General features: G+C 45.8%; 1 protein-coding gene and 1 long non-coding RNA gene across 2 annotated transcripts in view; one reads left to right on the forward strand and one right to left on the reverse strand.

Annotated features, from left to right (window-relative positions):
• bahcc1a (BAH domain and coiled-coil containing 1a) overlaps nucleotides 1-17,831 on the reverse strand; it is a 61,663-nt gene that overhangs the window by 12,167 nt on the left and 31,665 nt on the right. The window contains exons 4-17 of the mRNA XM_019357428.2: nucleotides 14,028-14,153; nucleotides 11,543-13,873; nucleotides 10,563-10,677; nucleotides 10,262-10,461; nucleotides 9,896-10,057; nucleotides 8,119-8,399; nucleotides 7,472-7,817; nucleotides 5,685-6,629; nucleotides 4,175-4,344; nucleotides 3,881-4,017; nucleotides 3,565-3,678; nucleotides 1,005-1,116; nucleotides 425-659; nucleotides 108-317 (exon numbers count right to left, since the gene is read on the reverse strand). Of these exons, the coding sequence (XP_019212973.1) occupies nucleotides 108-317; nucleotides 425-659; nucleotides 1,005-1,116; nucleotides 3,565-3,678; nucleotides 3,881-4,017; nucleotides 4,175-4,344; nucleotides 5,685-6,629; nucleotides 7,472-7,817; nucleotides 8,119-8,399; nucleotides 9,896-10,057; nucleotides 10,262-10,461; nucleotides 10,563-10,677; nucleotides 11,543-13,873; nucleotides 14,028-14,153 (5,484 nt within the window). The remainder of the gene's footprint in view (nucleotides 1-107; nucleotides 318-424; nucleotides 660-1,004; nucleotides 1,117-3,564; nucleotides 3,679-3,880; nucleotides 4,018-4,174; nucleotides 4,345-5,684; nucleotides 6,630-7,471; nucleotides 7,818-8,118; nucleotides 8,400-9,895; nucleotides 10,058-10,261; nucleotides 10,462-10,562; nucleotides 10,678-11,542; nucleotides 13,874-14,027; nucleotides 14,154-17,831) is intronic.
• LOC109201924 (uncharacterized) lies at nucleotides 15,022-17,255 on the forward strand. The gene is made up of 2 exons (XR_002061848.2): nucleotides 15,022-16,276; nucleotides 16,519-17,255. It is a non-coding gene; the product is annotated as an uncharacterized LOC109201924 (long non-coding RNA).

Here is a 17,831-nt window from a genome sequence, read left to right on the forward strand (position 1 = left end):
TCATCAAAACAGAAAGTTTTAATCCGAATCTTAAAAGTAGAGTGTGTGTCTCCTTAATCATTAACTTGACTTAACTAGGTCTCCAGGCTCAGTATTTACTGTCCCACCTTGATCAGAGGAGTCGCTCTCTGCAGGTGAGCTTTCTTCCTCCTCCATTGCTTCGTGCCTTTGGCCACGGTGAACCTTTGTTCTGTGCTGGCTCAGAGTGGTCGATCCCTTTTTACGTCCACAGCGCACCAGTCCGGTCCAGCTCTCTTGGTGGACACTGTCCCCCACTGGCTGCTGAGAAAGTTTAAGAAATAAATCACTGCTTAACTCTAAGGGTAACTGCTGATGGGGGGAAAAAAAAAACCAAACACTCTGCACAGTAAAACTAAAAACAGGAGGAAAAAGCACAATCAGTGCAATGATTGCCACTATCTACCTGTATCACTTTGTCCCCCAGACTCTCGCCTGGAGTCTGGTTTGCCTGTGCCCTGGCTTCTGTGTCCATGCTTAAGGTTGGAGTTGCAGAGTGAAATTTCCTTGTCCCTCGAGCCTGTCCCTGAGAGATTCTTTTTAACCTGGGCCTTTTGCTTGAGCTGAACCACATCTCCAGCCAGCTTGGAGTTGAGCATGCTGTGAAGACTGCTTTTTCTGCAGCTCTGTGCTTTTACCTGCTGCAACAGAAAGACAGATGAGAGCTGGTGAAAACCAGTTACACTCCTGCTTACAGAAGCCACAAAAGCATCACAATGACATCACAATGACATCATCATGTATTCTGACAATGTGAAGAGAGCCCTTGTTTTCTCAAGAATAGAGAATAAAAAAGAAATTGGAGAAGCTCTAAAAGACAGACATTTATATGGAGAGCAGTGGATCAGGATGAACTCCTGAGGGTAGCGCCTAATTAGAAATGGGATGCAACAAAGGGATATATCAAATGCAAAGAAACAAAGAGCGGCTTCTTTTATTTCTGGCTATGTGTGGGATAGAAGGGAGTAGGACAAGGGGACCCTGACCTGTGTGCTGCTGAGTCGCTCAAAGCCTCGACTGGACAGCCTCTTCTTCCTTCGCTGGCTTTCTCCGCCCCCTCCCAGGTCGTCAGGCAAGCCAAGCCCTGCCCCCATCGATCTGCAAGGGAAAAAAAAGAAGGGAGTTGAGTCACCTCTCTCTGGGATCTAGTAACTTTCCCTTTTCTGTCTCGTGAGCCGAATGACAAAAAGGACAAAAAGAGTCCAGTGTCTGAGACACCCACTTGAAAATTAATCTCTAACAAGAAACCTGGGATTGTTTGAGGGCAATTTGGTGTCATAAGCGTTAATGCTTCTTCTAGGGAGAATGTTTGTCCCCTGTGAAGCACTACTGCACAGCTTTGAAGGATACCGTGAATGGTTAGAAGGCACTGGAATTTGAATGTGGTCATATTGTATTCAGTGAGTATCATGGCTCTCTGGTTGCTTTTTCATATCACTGTGGCACACACTTTTCCGTACGCTGAGCAGCTTTACAGGCCAACCACTCCAAATGCCTTTGAATTTCCCTCTGGAAGACTGCCGGTAGACCACACCGAAATGAGCCAGACCATGCTCAAACAAAAGATTAACTTCCTCTCTCCTAGCATGCATACAACCTCGGAAACCATTCCATTTAGAAAGTAAGCAATGACTAAATCTGACGTAGATAAGTAAAATACTGCGCATTTGTTCTGCTTCCATATTGTTGCAGAAACAGTTTTTAAAGTAAGGAACCATGTGCTGTTTTTTTTTTGCATGTTTGTTTGGATGTCATTTATCAGCAGCATGCGAATTCACAGTGCCCATGTAGGTGCTGATTGTGTGTAAATCTCATAATCAGGATCTTTCAGCATGCACCTGCAAGACACAAGAAGAATGAAAGCAATTGTCAGGCAGTGAGACTCTCTGCCCACTGACTGACAGGAGAGTGACAGAGGTGCCAGTGGAGTGTGAGTTGTCCCCGTGAGGCAGATCCCACCACGGCTTGCTTTCCGCTGCTGACAAACACAATGTGACAGAGTCCCTCCCATTTATGGTGGAGGGGGCTGGTGGAGCTGTGTGTACAGTGACTAATTAAACAGAATTGATTATCAGGGTTTGCTGGCAAGCAGGAGTTCTCTCTAGCATACAACCCCGTCCAACCCCAAATCAAAGCGACACCACAAAGGACCCCAATGCTCTACCCACAGGAATAACATAAGCGTGCACAGAAACAAACAATGCCTGCTTAAATGCTCATAAGCACACTGCTGCATCCATCTCTAACTAAACAGATGCATAGCATTTGCAAGTTGGAAGGCTTGATCACGAGGCCTGAGTGTATCTCCCACTCAAACACTACCACACACATGCACCCCTGGTGGTTAAAGCAAAGTAGGGAAAAAGATACTGAAAGGCTGGGTGGGCTATCCACTGACCCACTGACCCACTAACCCCCATCAGCACAAAAGCATCAGCGTCTTGTAGCGGCATGACTGGCAGGTGCAGGACGGCGCTTTTATAGAACCCTGCCACATAACGCAACATGGGGCTAAACAGTCCTCAGCCTGCTTGCTTGTTTCTCATGCACACATCACAAACAAAAGGGTGTACACCCTGGGAGCCTTTAAGAAAAATAAAGTGTCTCAGCTGTGATTCAATTTAAAGTACAACAAAAAGACAGACTTCAGTTTACTCATCTGTGAGACTGTAACCCCATATCTGCTCCCACTTTCCCTCCACTGCGCTTCACTTGAGGGCCCAGGCCTTATATTTGGGTGTCATTGTCACTCAGTATTAGCATCTGATCAGCACGGGCCCTATTGGGGCGGGGGGTGCAAGAGGACATGGGTGGAAGAAGAGTGGCAAGTGACATTGCAAAGGGGCAGCTGTGGACAGTTGTCCAGAAACTCAAGTGAGAAAAGAAGGATTAAGATGGACAGAGAGGGAATGCTGCTAGGTAATATTTAGTGCCCAAAGGCATTCTGAGCCTAGATGCCGGGGATAACTGAAACCTCTCACCAACCCCTCCAACACAACTTCCAAACAGGAAAGGCATTGCTGTTTTTACAATGTTGAGAATGCTGAGAACTGGATTTAAAAAAAATGTCATCAATTCATTTAAGGAAAAAGTCAAGATCCTTGTTTCTGCACTCTCTACACCTCCTTTATTTTCATTCTCCTGTTCATCTCCGCTAACTTTTCCTCTTTCTTCATATTCCTCAAACACATACATGGACATGGTCTGAAAACTCAAAATGTCAGCTTAAGTCTTATTGCCTATAGAATCAGACGTGCGCACAATTCAGCCCAGTAAAGTTAAGTTGAATGTTTTTATTTATATATATTAAGCCTGAATGAGTATTCTGTAGGACACAGCTGACACAGACTACCCCGTTACGCAATTAACACCAGTGTTGATTAGATTAGAAGAGGTTCGAGTTGACTTCCTAGAATAGTTCAGCGGTTCTCCCGTTTCCTGCTTATGCCAATGAGAGGCAGTGCCTGTATGGCAGTGATACAGAGGGGCTTATCATGCATGACTGGACTACAGCCAGCTAGCGGAGATGGGCTGACTGATACTCACTTGACTTTTCTTTGGCCCTCGGATGAGGACACTGGACCTGTGGTGAGGGTGGGTTTCCGCTTCCTCGGCCGCCCCGGTCCTCGCCGTGCTGGGCTGCGAGGTGTTTCTTCCTTCCTGCTGGCACACGCAGATGTAAACACACATGCAGCCGGCCCAGCTTTAAGACGCTACCCATATCTAAACTCAGAAGGTTTTAAAGCACTAAAAGGAATCCATTTTGAAACTATAAGTGAATGAAATACTTTTATGTTTTTACTACTTTGGAACTGACTGATTGGGAATCGGCGCAGGTAAAGGAGGACCGTGCCATACTCACTGATGATCATGCTTCCTCTGAAGTTTGGCAAGCTCCTTCTGCTTCTCTTTATACCGACGTTGTAGCTCAGCCAATTTCACACGCATTGCAAGCTCTGGACCATCCATTGTTTCCATGCTAACTTTGGCTGGGCACACCTGAACAACACGCATAATTAGTGGTTATGTAACATGTAACAAAAGCAATCAAGGAACATTTTAAGTACAACTCCATTAGTTACTATTTGTTTGAAACGTCGTTAGAATTCTGGGAACATTTTGAAGCGTCAAGAAGGGCACACTTTTATAGCCTTACTGGTTCATTGCGAGGTGTCCAGGTGCATTTCCTTCGTAAATTGAGGATCCTGCGGGCTGGAAATTGTCGCTCAGAACTCGCACTGCTGCTTTCCTCGGAGCCCAGCTCCAGCGCACGGGCCGTGGCCAGGGTAGCAAGGCTTTGGAGGTCAAACATGAGCAGTTCCTCCTCTGTTTACAGAAGGGGGGAGAAAAAGGGTTCATATTGCATCTATACATTTTTGATTCAGATGCCACAGTGGACGGAGCTTGTTTACTTAACATTTGTGAAAGGAAACTCATGTCAAAGTGAGAGAGAAAGATGGGTCTTTTTGTTTTTGTTTTGTTTTCTGCAGAAATTTGAGCAGATTAGGACAGTATGAGAAATCAGCAGCATATCTTTTCAGAGGTCACATTATTTTGGACTCACCATATGCTGATATCTCACAGACCATCTGGACTGAGCTTTTCCTATGTAGCCTATCTGCTTATGACACTGAGTAGTCTATCTGCCATTAATGGTCTGAGCCACAAGCTGAATAGCAGAGATTGTAGCCTAGTCACAAGGAAAATGACATTTTGTTTATAAAGGTAACACAGTCTTACATCTTCACATGAATAAATAAAAATATACTGAATCGTCTTACTAACTATAGTTGTGACTCTAAATCGACATGTGCAACTTGCCTAAGCTGTCAACAGTATCGCATATCGAAGACATCACTGACTCTGGAATCAGATGATACCCTTTTTATAGAACCATCTTTTGGGAGCAGTTAAAAGCATTAGGATGCTGTGGTAAACACAAAACATCCTTTTGCGTGAATAAAAAAAACGCATGGTACTTTGAAAAACAAGGAAGCTTTTAAAGCCACTTAAAAACAATGGGGTCTAATTAGCCAGGCAATGCTCCAGGGTGCTGAAAACAATGACTGCTTTTGTGATTACACACCAACTTTTAGTATAAAGTGTTATGTTAGTGAGAGAATGAAACAAACTGGTGTGTCTCCTTTAAGTTTAAGTCTGTGTATTTGCAGTTGTGCGTGTTTGGGTGCGCGCACACGAGTGTATCAAACAGCTGCAGGATGGAGAGACACAGACGGTTCCCTGAGGAGAGCTCGAAGGGAGAGAGAGTGAGTGAGAGAGGAAGGTGTACACCCTTCACTAGTAGTTCAGCCCTGTCCTCCTGCTTTTTCTCCCTCTCCTGAGGCCCTGCATCATTAGAACAGCCTTTTAGGAAATAAAAGTGGCTTTAACATGCCAAAGAAGAGCAACGGCAAGCAAGCATGTAGACAGCCTCTCTGGGGATGTGTTAGAATTCACAAGAGGCTCATGAGACCGGCAGGAAGAGAGGACTATCTGGGAGGGAGCACAGAGCGATGGAGGCTAGGCCTGAGGGGGGAGTGGGAGTTTGTCTCAATGGACATAGAGGAAAAGGAGAATAAACTATGAAAAAAGTGCATTCTGTTGATGTGAGTGTTGCTGTGTGAATGTGAATGTGTTAGAGTCATGGAGGAGTCACTGTTTCTCACCCTGGCTTTTTCCACAAGTGCGCTTTTGCTGCTGCAGCTCCAGATCCGCTAGTTCACTCAGAAGCTCGATACCCTGGTGTGGGTTGCATTGTGATGGGGCAACCGATGGTGTACTATATGGGAACAAGGGAAATGGAGGCACATCTGTGCAGAACGCAGCAGCAATTAGCAGCTCCAGACTCCAGTAGCAGGGCACAACAGGTTTTGGGGCCACAGCAAAAGATTCCTCGCTTGGGCTAGGGGCAGAAGCTGAGGCTGGGGAAAGACACACAGAATCCACTGAGGCGTCATTAGGGGTCGTCTTGTTGTCGTGCTGCTGCTCACTGTCCTCTGCGCACTCATTAGGTGGGGACTGTGACTCAGGAGAAGCAGGATCAAGCTCGATGATGGTGGGCAGCTCTGGCTCTTGCTCTCCAGGCATGCTGACCTTTTGAGCATACTCCACCTGAATCTCCCCACCCGTCACCTCATCATCATCCTCTTCTTCCAAGGTAATGACAGCGTCTTGCCTATCAGGTTCTTCTGTTGAAATGGAAACTGGGCAGGAAGGAGCCTCACACACAGTACTCTCAACAGGTGGACAAACCAGCACCTCTTCTGCAATTTGTCCCTGCTCCTCTGCTTGCTCCTCCTCTCTGTGGGCATAGTTAGCTTCTGTCACGGCTGTTATTTCCACCTCATCCCTCTGCTCCAGAACTCCATCAACCACTCTGTTCTCCTCTTCATGCGCCACTTCCTTGAGTGGGAGTGGGTCTGGAAGGGGTCTGACTACCACTTGACAGTCTAACTCCTCCCCTAGGCTGGCCAGAGACTGGGGAGCATGCTCAGCAGGCTCCACTTGGACTGCGTCCAGGTCAGCTGGCTCAGCCAGCTGAACACCCTGAGGTGACGGTCCGCTCCTGTAGTCCATGGCAATAGCAGGGTATGTGTATCCAGGAGGCAAGTCTATAGATGAAAAGAATATTTATTAATTTAATATTTAACAATTGTCTATTTATTCCAAATCATTTTGATAAACCATCCTCCCAAAAAACCCACATATTATAATTCCTTAATAGAAGGCACTGTTTTTGTGATGGGGATGTGTTACAGATTACCAATCATGCCCATGATAAACGAAACTCTCTTGCTAACTAGGTTCCATGGAGTGAAAAAGCAGGGCAAGGAAATGAAATAGCACTTTCCCTTGATCCCCCAACCTTAGGAAGTTACCACAAGTAACTGTGTGTGTACGTGTTATTTAAAGTGGACAAGACCTTTAGTTTATCAGAGAAACTGACACAATTCCTCTGGCTTGTGGGAGCTGTTAGCCAGACATTAATAATGATGAAGATAGTGTCAGGCGTGTGGGGGTGGAGGAGATGTAAAGGCCGCTACTGAGGTATTTCTCAATCATTACCAAGGTAACAGTTCTGGAAAGTCCCAGCACAGCCGGCAGCCATTTTCTTCACCGTTTATTCAATCAGAGAGTTTGCCAAAACAACTACCCACACATATTACCACAACACCAGCAGAAAAAAAAATGGGGTCACTGAACAGTGACAACTCCAGTTATCAATCAGTATGATACACAAGATTTGACTATATGTTAGAACTGTTTTCTGCTCTATTTCTGGTTTTCTACATGACTCTGTGATTACCTGATTAGTGTCAGTATGTTATCTCACAGGCGCTAATTTGATGATATTGCTCGTACTAAAACCGCTGCGCACGCTGCTTCAAAGACAGTTTGAAAACTTTTACGCACAGTTTTTGCATTTTTTTTCTAGACACTTCTTTGCACTTACCAGGCTCCAGAGACCCTGGGTATTCCTGTGGAGGCTGTCCCTCTCCCGTCTTGTCTTGGGATTCAGGAACCTTTAGCATTTGAGGTGGAGCAGGGCTAATGGCAGGTGAATGAGGTACTGCTGCAACAGGGCTAGGAGCGGGGCAGGGTGTTGAAGGAGTGCTTTTGGGATGTTGTCGCAGTGAAGGGGACTGACAACAAGGGGACAGGTGAGTGGTGCAGGTCCCGGGGGGTGAGGTGTTCCTCTGCGGTGGGTTGTAAGAGTACGCTTTGGCAGGTTTAGATGTTCTTGGCTCTGAAATGAGTTCTTCCAGTTCAACTGAGGGCTCGTCTGCTCTCTTCTGTATCTGTGGCATTAATACAAAATTATTGCATATCTAAATTTAGTGAACAAGTGATTTTATGCATTAACCAAATAGTACATTTATTGCAATCTGGTTTACAGCCAAAGCTACTTGCTTTTCTATATTCAAGAATACAGTTTTTTTTTCCCCCCTGTAGGAAAGTCTGCATATCCTTCAAAGAATATTATGCAAATTGAAAATAGACTCAAAAGTCACGGGATCCATGACTCGCTTACTCTTCCCGAGTATTGCCTGCACTTTTGCATGTATTAATCTCCCTTGCGTATTTTGACTCTACAATCACCTGTGCATTGTGAGCGGGTTGGTGCTGCATGTTCATGGCATGTGCAGCCCTGTGCTGCTGTGGCTGCTGCTGCTGCTGCTGCTGAGGTTGAGACTGCAGTTGTGATTGCTGCGACTGGTGACTCTGGTGCTGATGCTGAAGCTGTTGATGCTGCTGGAGAGCATACAGCTCCTGTTGCCGTAGAAACTGGGATCGGGAGTACACAGCAGGATGTTGCATGTGGGAGGGTGGGCCCCGGGCGCCGTACACAGGGGGCCACAGCCCTGGCTGCTCCATCACATCTAATGAGGAAAAAAAAAAAAAAAAGGAGAAATGTGATGGAGGGGGCTACCTTAGAACAGAAACACATGCATACACTTACACACACACTCTACATCACTTTTCTTTGGGCTCATACGCATCGACAGTAGGCACGACTCACTAGAATACATTAGCAAACAGAGAACAGTTGTGTTCTCCATATTTATCATTATGTGCCTCCCACACAACTATTTCAAAACACTGAAACCATTATGGATCATTTAAAAAATCATTGTATTCACATTTTATAGCAACAACATGTATCCTGCAAGGAAAAAAATAAAAAAAGATTTTTGACTTCACAGAACAACATCTCCCCAGGCAGAAACAATCCCACACTCTCCTCCGCTCTGAACAGAAAGCTGCCTCTTAAGAACTGCTTTGAGAATTTTGGAATGCTGGAAAAAGACCGTTATGACAATGATGAAATGTGAGCAGAATATAATGGTCATAGGTTGATTAGAGGTCAAAATGCTGTGCTGGAAATGCATGTTTTTCTCGTCAGAGCATTCGTCGTGGCCTTTATGCCAAAAAGTCCCACCTTCCCGGCCAAACCACAGTAGGGGTTCTGCAAAAGGGCCCAGCAGTAAGCCTGGTTCCCATGTGTGTGGGTGTACAACCTGTCTCATTATGTGGATTTAAGGACACGCACAACTCCATATGGGTGATCTACAATGACAGAGGTGCCTTTTGGAAAGTACTAAGACCACACTTTATAGAACTACATAATGGGCGTCTTCATAATATCTGTATTAGCACTGTGCTACACACTCCGCATTAGCGGTTTTATTATCCAGATGAATTTGATCTTTCAACTCCTTTTGCAAGACACACTAAGAATTTCGCCACATAAAATCGGATATGAAAATATTTCCTGTGGGAAAGTTTCTGTGGATGCACTTCCCTTCTCAGCTGAAACTCCTGTGGCGCGCAGAAGGAAACATATCGTCAAAGACTGGGAGCCAATTAAATTTCACAGTCTGTTCACTGAATACGCATCTACAATGACTCTGGTGAAGTGATTTTCACCTCATTCACTTCCTCTTCCTCTGCTGTGGTATTGTACGGGCAAAATAGCTTTGTATGAGCATCCTGAACTACTGAGAGTGCCACTGTTGCTGGGCCAAGCAGTTGGCATGTAGCAATTATCATAAGATTGCAAACTTATCTTAGTCCAAAGTAATATTAACAGTGAAATAACTCGCTTTAGTTTCACAGAACATAAGCTGAATTTGGTGCATTTCTGCTGCTTGTGTTGTATTTATTTGGATTCCCATTAGCATCGGCCTTAGCAATTAGCTTCTCTTCCTGTGAGTCCTCATTCATCCATACACTCACAGTTAACATTCACAAAAACATAAGCAAAAGCAAGCTTTTCTTATTTTTACTCTTTTTTTTTTATACAGATACTGTACCGGTGGAGTTTGCCTGTGCTTGGCAGATCGATTAGATTAACATATAAAATGCCATGGCTTACCCAGGTGATGGGTCGCAGGATGGGTGGGAGGCTCGGAGGGCAAGACCACCAGTTGGGCAGAGGGGTCTTGAGGGAGAGGCAGGACTGGCTGCAGAGGGCCTGGCATGGCTGCAGAGAAAGCTGGTGGCAAATTCTGGTGTAGGGTTGTATGACCTATACCTGCTTTATAAAGAAATTAAATTACAGAATTCCATATAAACAAAAGACCTTTAAATATATGTATCAGCTGATCAAATCAAATCTAAACATCTTTGTTTTGGCCTTTTTTCAATAAACAAAGAAAGCTGGACTATATGTCTTTATAACACATTAATAAACATAAACATAACCATAACAATAAAATCCTGCCATCGGAAAGCGTCTTACCATAAGAATGTCCCGTCATCCAGAGAGATGGGCTTCCAGTTCTTGGCATCCAATGATGGTGAGCAGAATGTGCAGCAGGATCTCCCAACTGGCCAGACTGGAGGGACGTCCCGCCTGGGACCATGAGATGAGAGGCAAGGTCTCCGTGACAGCTGCTGGAAGGGTGGATCCTTGCAAATTCCACCCTTTCTTTGTTATCCCTGACATCAGAATTAGATAAAGATAAAGAAATACAAATAAGAATGTTTCCGTAAAGATTTTAATTTATTAAGTACCGAACAACACCTTTAAAAATACATACCTGATATATGCATCCCTCTCCCTGTCCAAGCAAGTGAGACTTATTTGTTCCTCACTCAGCCTCTTCCTGTCTTCCTCAGTGGTGGGATCTGACAGATACATGGAGCGGGGCTGCCCTGTGAGGCAAACATCAACTTTCACCATTGTGGTTCACAGTGAGAACAAAATCCCAAGTCTCTCGCCACTTGTCAGAACTGTGCCGCAAGTTGCAAATGAATATATTTTGAGTATTAAATGATTTCGTATTGGCAGAATTCATGCTAAAACAATGAACTGCACAGCATTGACATATTGCTGTCTTATTTGAAAGAAAAAGAACTTGCTTCATAATATAATAACACATTCAGATATTTATGAAATAAAATTGAAAGTTGATGTAGGTCAATTTTGTCCAAAGTTTTTTTTTTTAAATATTGTATTTTTTTGTATATCTATTTATTTCCATTTACATACTGTTGTTCTCAGAGCCAGGCTTAGAAATCTTATATTAATTACTTTTTATCTTGGCAACTCTAAATGGACTCATCTGTAATCTGTAAACATCATGGCTGATGCCTGTTTACCTCACTAATGTTTGGTTAAGGGCAACTAGAAAGTTAAATAGGAGAAAGCCAAGTTAAAATCAGTAACGCATTGTTTGGGACTGCTGCAGAGGAAATTTATATTTAAACCCATAAGTATTAAACTCCATTCATAGAATTAGCTATGCCTACATTATCCTGTAATGGATCACGGGGACTGGAGCGTATCCCTGATGGCAGTGAGTGTGAGAATTATACCATTCTGGACTTCTATTGCATTCAGCAAAGGGTATCACCACAAAATCAATATTTTTCTGGCTTTTTATCCACTTAAAAATGTGCTTTTTCCTGTTTGTTTATTTTCTATATGGCTTTTTCTCTCTTTGCAGCAATATTGTTGGCAAGTCATAGATAAAGAAATATAAGGCCTTCTCACGAGCCAGTGACCTGGATTGCTTACCTTTCACAGACGGATGGACCCTGCCCTGTCGGCTGTTCGGATGATTTTCAGCTGAACGACAAGGTGGTTCCCTCTGTCTGGCCACCGCCACTGCTATTCCCACTGGCGGCTGCCGCACCTCACTTTCGCCATGACCTGGCTCCCCCATGTCCCTGCTCCGCCCGTTATAATCAGGACGCTCACTGTCATTAGCCGTACCCTTCCTGGAAGGCAGAGTCTGTTTGTTGCCCTGCAGGGCACAGCTCCCCCCAGATGGACCTGATTTTAGATTTCCTAACCCCCCAAATGGATTCTTTTGGGAGACGAGCAGTGGTTGTTGCTGGTTGCTGTACTTTAGTAAGCTTTTCATTGCACTGCTCTCTCCCTGAGTTGGACCCTGGGGATCAGGTTGCTGCTGTGGTTGCTGCTGTTGCTGGCTGAGGGGAGGTGCCGTGGGGGGCTGTGGAGGAGGAAGGCTTATTCCCGGCTGCTGCTGCTGCTGTTGCTGCTGCTGCTGCTGCTGAGAGTGTTGCCCACCAGTGCTCCCCAACTCCATATATGACTTCCTCTGCTCCTCCTCAGGTTGTGACATGTGGTGAGGAGGCCTCATATTCCAGGGTGGCACTGGGGGCTGCTGGTGGTGGTGCTGCTGCCCACTGCTGTTGCTGTAACCATAAGGAGACATGTCCATCTTTCTTTTTAGCTCCTGACTATTCCCCTGGTTCAACTCAGAGGATGTCTCTGGGCCAGGTCGGCCATGCTGCTGGTGGCGAATCCTGGCTACCTTTTGGCCATCTCTCTGTAAAGAGCAGCTACCTCCGGGACCACTGTGCTGTGTTCCACTGTGCTGCCCCATGTTTTTACTTCCAAGTGGGGAAGAGTTGGGCGGGGGTCCTGGGTGGGAACAGTCTCGATAAGGAGAAGTGTTTACAGAATGAGGGACCGAGTGCCCTGCCTTGGGTCCCTGGGGCAGCGAGGGTCTGAACACATCCATTTCCACACCACTGTTGATACACTCAGCACTCCGCGATCGCACTACTTGATGCTGCTGTTGAGAATGTGGTGGTTGTTGCTGGGGAGGTGGAGGAAGCTGTGAGGACTGAAGGTGTTGATGGTGGGATTGCATCCAATCTGGAGCCTTCTCTGTCTTTCTGTATGGGTGCTGCTGTTGCTGCTGCTGTTGCTGTTGTTGTTGTTGTTGTTGTTGTTGTTGTTGTTGTTGTTTTCTGTGCCAATTACTGTGGTGCCCACCACCACCATTCTTTTCTATTGTCTTGTCCTTGGCATTGCTGCCTCCTCCTCCGCTACCCACACCCTGGCAGTCAGGGTTATTAAGCTGGAATGGCCCATTAGATTTATCGCCTACGTCTGCCACAGATGGCACAAATGTAGGCCCTGTGACTTTAGGTTCTCGCCCCACATTGACTGGCCCCCTCTCATGCGAGGCAGGGTTGGCTAGAGGAGCAGGTGGCGGCGGGCAGAAAAACTCTGGATGGTGGTGTGTGTGGTGGGAATGATGTGGGTGGCTGGGGTGGAGCTGAAGACAATGGAAGCCCCCTGGATGTGGATGTGTATGGGGGTGAGCATGAGGATGTGGATGGGCCCCTCCAGTAGCAGAACTCATGTGTAGGGGTGGGGGTACGGAGTAGGGCAGAGAGTGATGAAGTGGTGCCTGACCCCTTTCCAAACAGTCTGAAGGTTGTTCACTGATCCTCATTTCCCCACTTACCCCCTCTTTGGTGCAGCGGCCACTGCCACTAGTCCCCAAATGTCTGTTCTGGCTGCTCCCCCCACCGCCCATAGCCCGAAGGGTTGTGTCCTCACCGCCACAGCTGGACATGGACACCTTAGCCCCTGCTCCAGTTCCTGGATCTCCATTTTGCATCTTGCCATTGTGCAAACAGGCACTGAGGGGCTTGCTCATACTTTGAGGGTGCTCTTTGCTGTACATCGTGAGCGACGCCTTATGCCTCTCCAGGGCCCGGCTGTTTACCTCCTCCAGGGGCAGTGGGTGCTGAGGATAGTGCGGGTGCTGCTGATGAGTGTGAGAATGGTGGTGGTGTGTTGGCTGGGGTGGCTGGTGAGTGTGGTGCTGCTGCTGTTGCTGCTGCTGCTGTCTTTCCTTAGCCTCTTGTTTCCCGCTGGATCTCTCCTTGTCCTTGACATTTACCACTCCTCTTTCCACAGACCCCTCTTTAAGACCCTTATGTATGCCTGTGCCTACCCCTTGATCTCTGTCTCTGCTGCAGGACCCCTGAGTGTGTCCTGAACCTGCCCGAGACATTGGTGGCAGACTATGATTGGCTGAGATGAGAGGTGGCTGGGATGGGAGACCTCGAAGGTAGAAGTTCTCTGTAAAATAGAAAAAAGGAGACAAATTAGTCACAAAAAGAAAAAAAAAAGCATGCTCTCAGTATTGCACAGACAACACCACCAGGCTATACCGCTTAGATTTGAATTAAATATTATTTCCGTGTGATTAAATTTTAATAGTCTCACGTCCCACCTTTTTGTGTGTCATAGAAACGGTGTTGCCCATAGAGAACTCCACTGTTGGCATGGTGATCCAAGTGGCTCATAGGAAGGAACGTGTGGGCCAGACTCCCTGAGAATCGAGGATACCCTGGACCTGCTAAGATAGCAGAGAGGGAGAGAGTTGATAAGAAAGGATAACAACCACAGAGATGCAGTTATCCAGTGTAATCCTTCAGGTCCAATGCAGCTGGTGGTGTTCATACGCAAATAAGTGCTGGCTGTGCCTCACATGTTTGCCTTTCCTGCTGGAGTTTAGAATGAAAACAATAACAGACAAGCCTGGGGATTTCTGTAATATATGAAATTTGTCTTTGAAACATATGGTGCTTTCTTTAACTCACTCTTAGAAGTGGCAGCCGCACCTTTAACCATCTGAATGGGGTGATAAGGATGGATTTGAAGCTTGTGTTTGCAATGAACAGAGAGCTGGGCGGCTAACCTTTACTGACCTACATCAGAGGTAAGAGGTCATCGGGATGTTGGGCCTGTAAGCTAGTACACCTGGGCTTATTACATCAAGCCCATCTGGAGGACGTTTACGCCACAACCAAACAAAAAGCTCATTTTGCAATGGGACATTGGAAAACACAAAGGACTTTGAGTGTAGAGGAGAGAAAAGATGGACTGAGATGAAAGCCCATCGCAATATCAATACGAAAAAAAAAGCATCTCTATGACAACCCACTTTCTCTGCATTTGAGTAGCTATAGCATCTAAACACATCAATGTGAATTAAATTAGCCTATCTATGCTACCGTGTAATTAATCATTTCACCCAACAGACGGAATAAAATTGAGGTACTATAAAGGACACACAAAAAATGTCCAATAATGCGATGATGTTGCTTAATGACAGCAGCGCTATAGTGTAATTTTAGTTCAAGACTTTAAAAAAAGCATGATTAAATCCAAGTCATCAGTCTACATACAAGTTACAGAAATAACTAAGGAAAATAAAAGGACCATATATATATATATGTGTATATATAGTGAAAAAAGACAAAAAAGACAGGGACACACTTATTTTGTGTTTCTTTTTTAATTCATAGGACAGACAGGTCTATCAGCCCACTGTCATAAAGTAAAATTTAAGTGATTAATTTCTCTTCAGTTCCACTATTAGACCCGTCTGTCGCTGTAGCTTTACTTTCCAGTGCAGCTCATGGATGGCGTAAAAAGGATATGGGCCGAAAGAGAGGAAAAAATTTTGGAAAACGTGTGACCTGATCCCAGAAAGCGCAGATGCACTTTATTCGGCCATGTGTTTTTGTACACACATGGTTTTTACAGCAGCTATGAGTGTTGAATGTCTCACTTTCTGCCGGTGGAACAATGGGGCCCGGTCCTATGAGCCAGCTCTGGGGAGGGAGGAGTGTTGTGTTGGGCTTAATGACCTCTTCTCAGTGCGGCCTCTGCATCCTCCCATCTTAATTAATGAAATACGCAGAGGGGGCAAACAGCCCTGCAATAACACAGGAGGTGCTGCTTTCTGAGGAGGGCAAAGGCGTGATAATTACATACCCTCACTTTTCCCTTTTCCCGTTTTTCACCTATGTTTCTACCTCGTTTTTTTCCTTCCCATCCCCCCCTCTTTTGTCTCTGTCTCCTCCTTTGCTGTCATGATTAATAAGCACGCACAATTATGCCAATTCATTTACAGCTGGGGGGGAGGGGGGAGCTTTGTTTAAGCAAGTCATTTTTTCCTTTGATTTCAGGAGAGGGAAAAGCACAGAGTTGTTTGCCAGTCTTTATCCGAGCTGGGAGAGGGTCTTTTTTTTTTTCTGCGGCAGCATGTTGTTTGTGAGCGTGACGATTGATGGCGTAATCCCTTTTCACAGTGTGGTCTGGCTGTGCCCGATAATGCCAGCCTGCTCAGTTTCAGCATGCTCTCCACTGGGGCGGCAAGAGGGGGACTGCTGGGCACGGTGGAGCTCATTCAGCCATTAATCTGGCCAGGACAAGGGAAGCTGCTACTTCTGCTGCCGCTGCCGCTGCTGCTGCAGGCGACGTGAGCAGGGTCTTAGTGCAGTCTGCTGACTGCACAGCAACCTCGCTCTCCTTCGCTCCCTCCGCACACTCACACATAAACACGCCAGCATCAGCAAGTGAATGGCAGAGGGGAGTTCACAGCGCATGCCCTCCTTTCCAGCGGCAGAGCAGGGGTGAGAGGCAGAACAAACAGAGCTGCATCCCAAGGAGGGATTTCTAGAAGTTCTGAAGGTATTTCTCGCAACATGGTGGGTAGAGAGAAGCAGGCCAACAGGGAGGACAAAGAAGGGGGTTAGATATAGAACAGCACCTAGAGGCAGAGGAGAATTATTCCTGCTGCTTTAGAGGCAGTTTCTCACTAGCACAATACCAGTCCTCTTACACCTTCTCTGAAGACATTCAGTTACTGATAAGGCTTTCACCACTTTTGATTGAAGAAAAAATAACATAAATGAAAATTCTATTTTCTCCAGGGAGGTGGCTGTAACGCATCAGAGACGGAGAGATAGAAGGACGGAGAGAAAGAGAGCACGCCACAGGAAGACCGAGAGGAGAGGAGGAGCAGCCTGAGCTGCCTGTCAGGTCCGCTAATTGAGAAAAAAGTGACAGAACCATCAAGACACAGAAAGGGAGGAGAAGAGGAGAGGAGACGAGAGATGTTTGGCGGAGGAGGGGCAGTGCTATGGTGGATCTCTTCAGGTTTGACTAATTGAAAGGAAGGGATGCAGACTGGCACAGGAGAGAGAGAGAGAGAGGGAGAGAGAGAATGAAAGAAGCAGGAGTAAGGAAGAGGAGAGGCGGGGGGTGCAGCTTAAATCCTACAAAAGGAAAAGCAAGCAACTGTTCACAGAAGGAAAGATGGACAACTGAAGATAGGCTTGGAAAGGCGTATCAAACAGAAGTGGATTAGACAGGTGTGTGCAGGCAACTCTGTGTGTGTGTGTGTGCATGCGTGTGTTTATATGTGTGGACAAAGATATGAGACTGCGATTATTTTTGGCATAACTTAAGAAGTCATTTGGACTGTGGCCAGCTGGCCTCAGGACTGCGAGGAGTCGGCAGGTTTTCTTTTTATTCTTTACCCACTCCCCACCCTTTTTTCCCTCTGTTGGTCATTTTTATTTGTATTCTTTTTTATTTTTCCACTCAGTCGATTCAGTGGAGTTTATTCAAACAGTTCCAAACATGAAAATAAATCTTTCAAAAGCTCGGTGGGCCTAATTTATTTTAACAGGTGTTGTGAAAATATTTTACATTTACTGAAACATTCACTACACTGCATCTGCCCCTGTTTTTGCGTCCCCCCCACCGACCCACCCTTCTTCTTGCATCCGTAGCCGTATACTAAGACTCCGTCTCTGTGACAGTGAGCTCACAGCTCAGCTCAGCTCAGCAAAGGAAAAAAACAGACAATTCCTTGTGGTAACATACAATGGCTGCTGCTGTAGCTGGCAAGAAGAGATTCTGAAACAAAAACTTCCTTTAATCTCTGTTAACTCCTCTGACGTCATGAAAGCCACTAATGGTTTGGGTCTTGTTGCTGTGACCTTATAGAAATATCCTAGAATTTGTTAGACTGGCTGTACACTTTCCTTTTCCCAAAACAATAAATCTTTAACCAAAAGTCAACACAAGACTTTGCCAAAGTTATCCTTACCAGCCAGTGTCATTTAAAGGAGACTAAACTGACAGGAGAGCACGTCCAGACTACCGCCCATGCCAGGGCAGCTGAAGCTGAAAGACCTTTTTTTCCCCCTTAGTTTAGCCAACCTGAGAAACTGAGGTT

This window comes from Oreochromis niloticus, linkage group LG4 (genome assembly GCF_001858045.2).
Source record: "Oreochromis niloticus isolate F11D_XX linkage group LG4, O_niloticus_UMD_NMBU, whole genome shotgun sequence".
In the NCBI taxonomy this organism is placed as follows: domain Eukaryota; kingdom Metazoa; phylum Chordata; class Actinopteri; order Cichliformes; family Cichlidae; genus Oreochromis; species Oreochromis niloticus.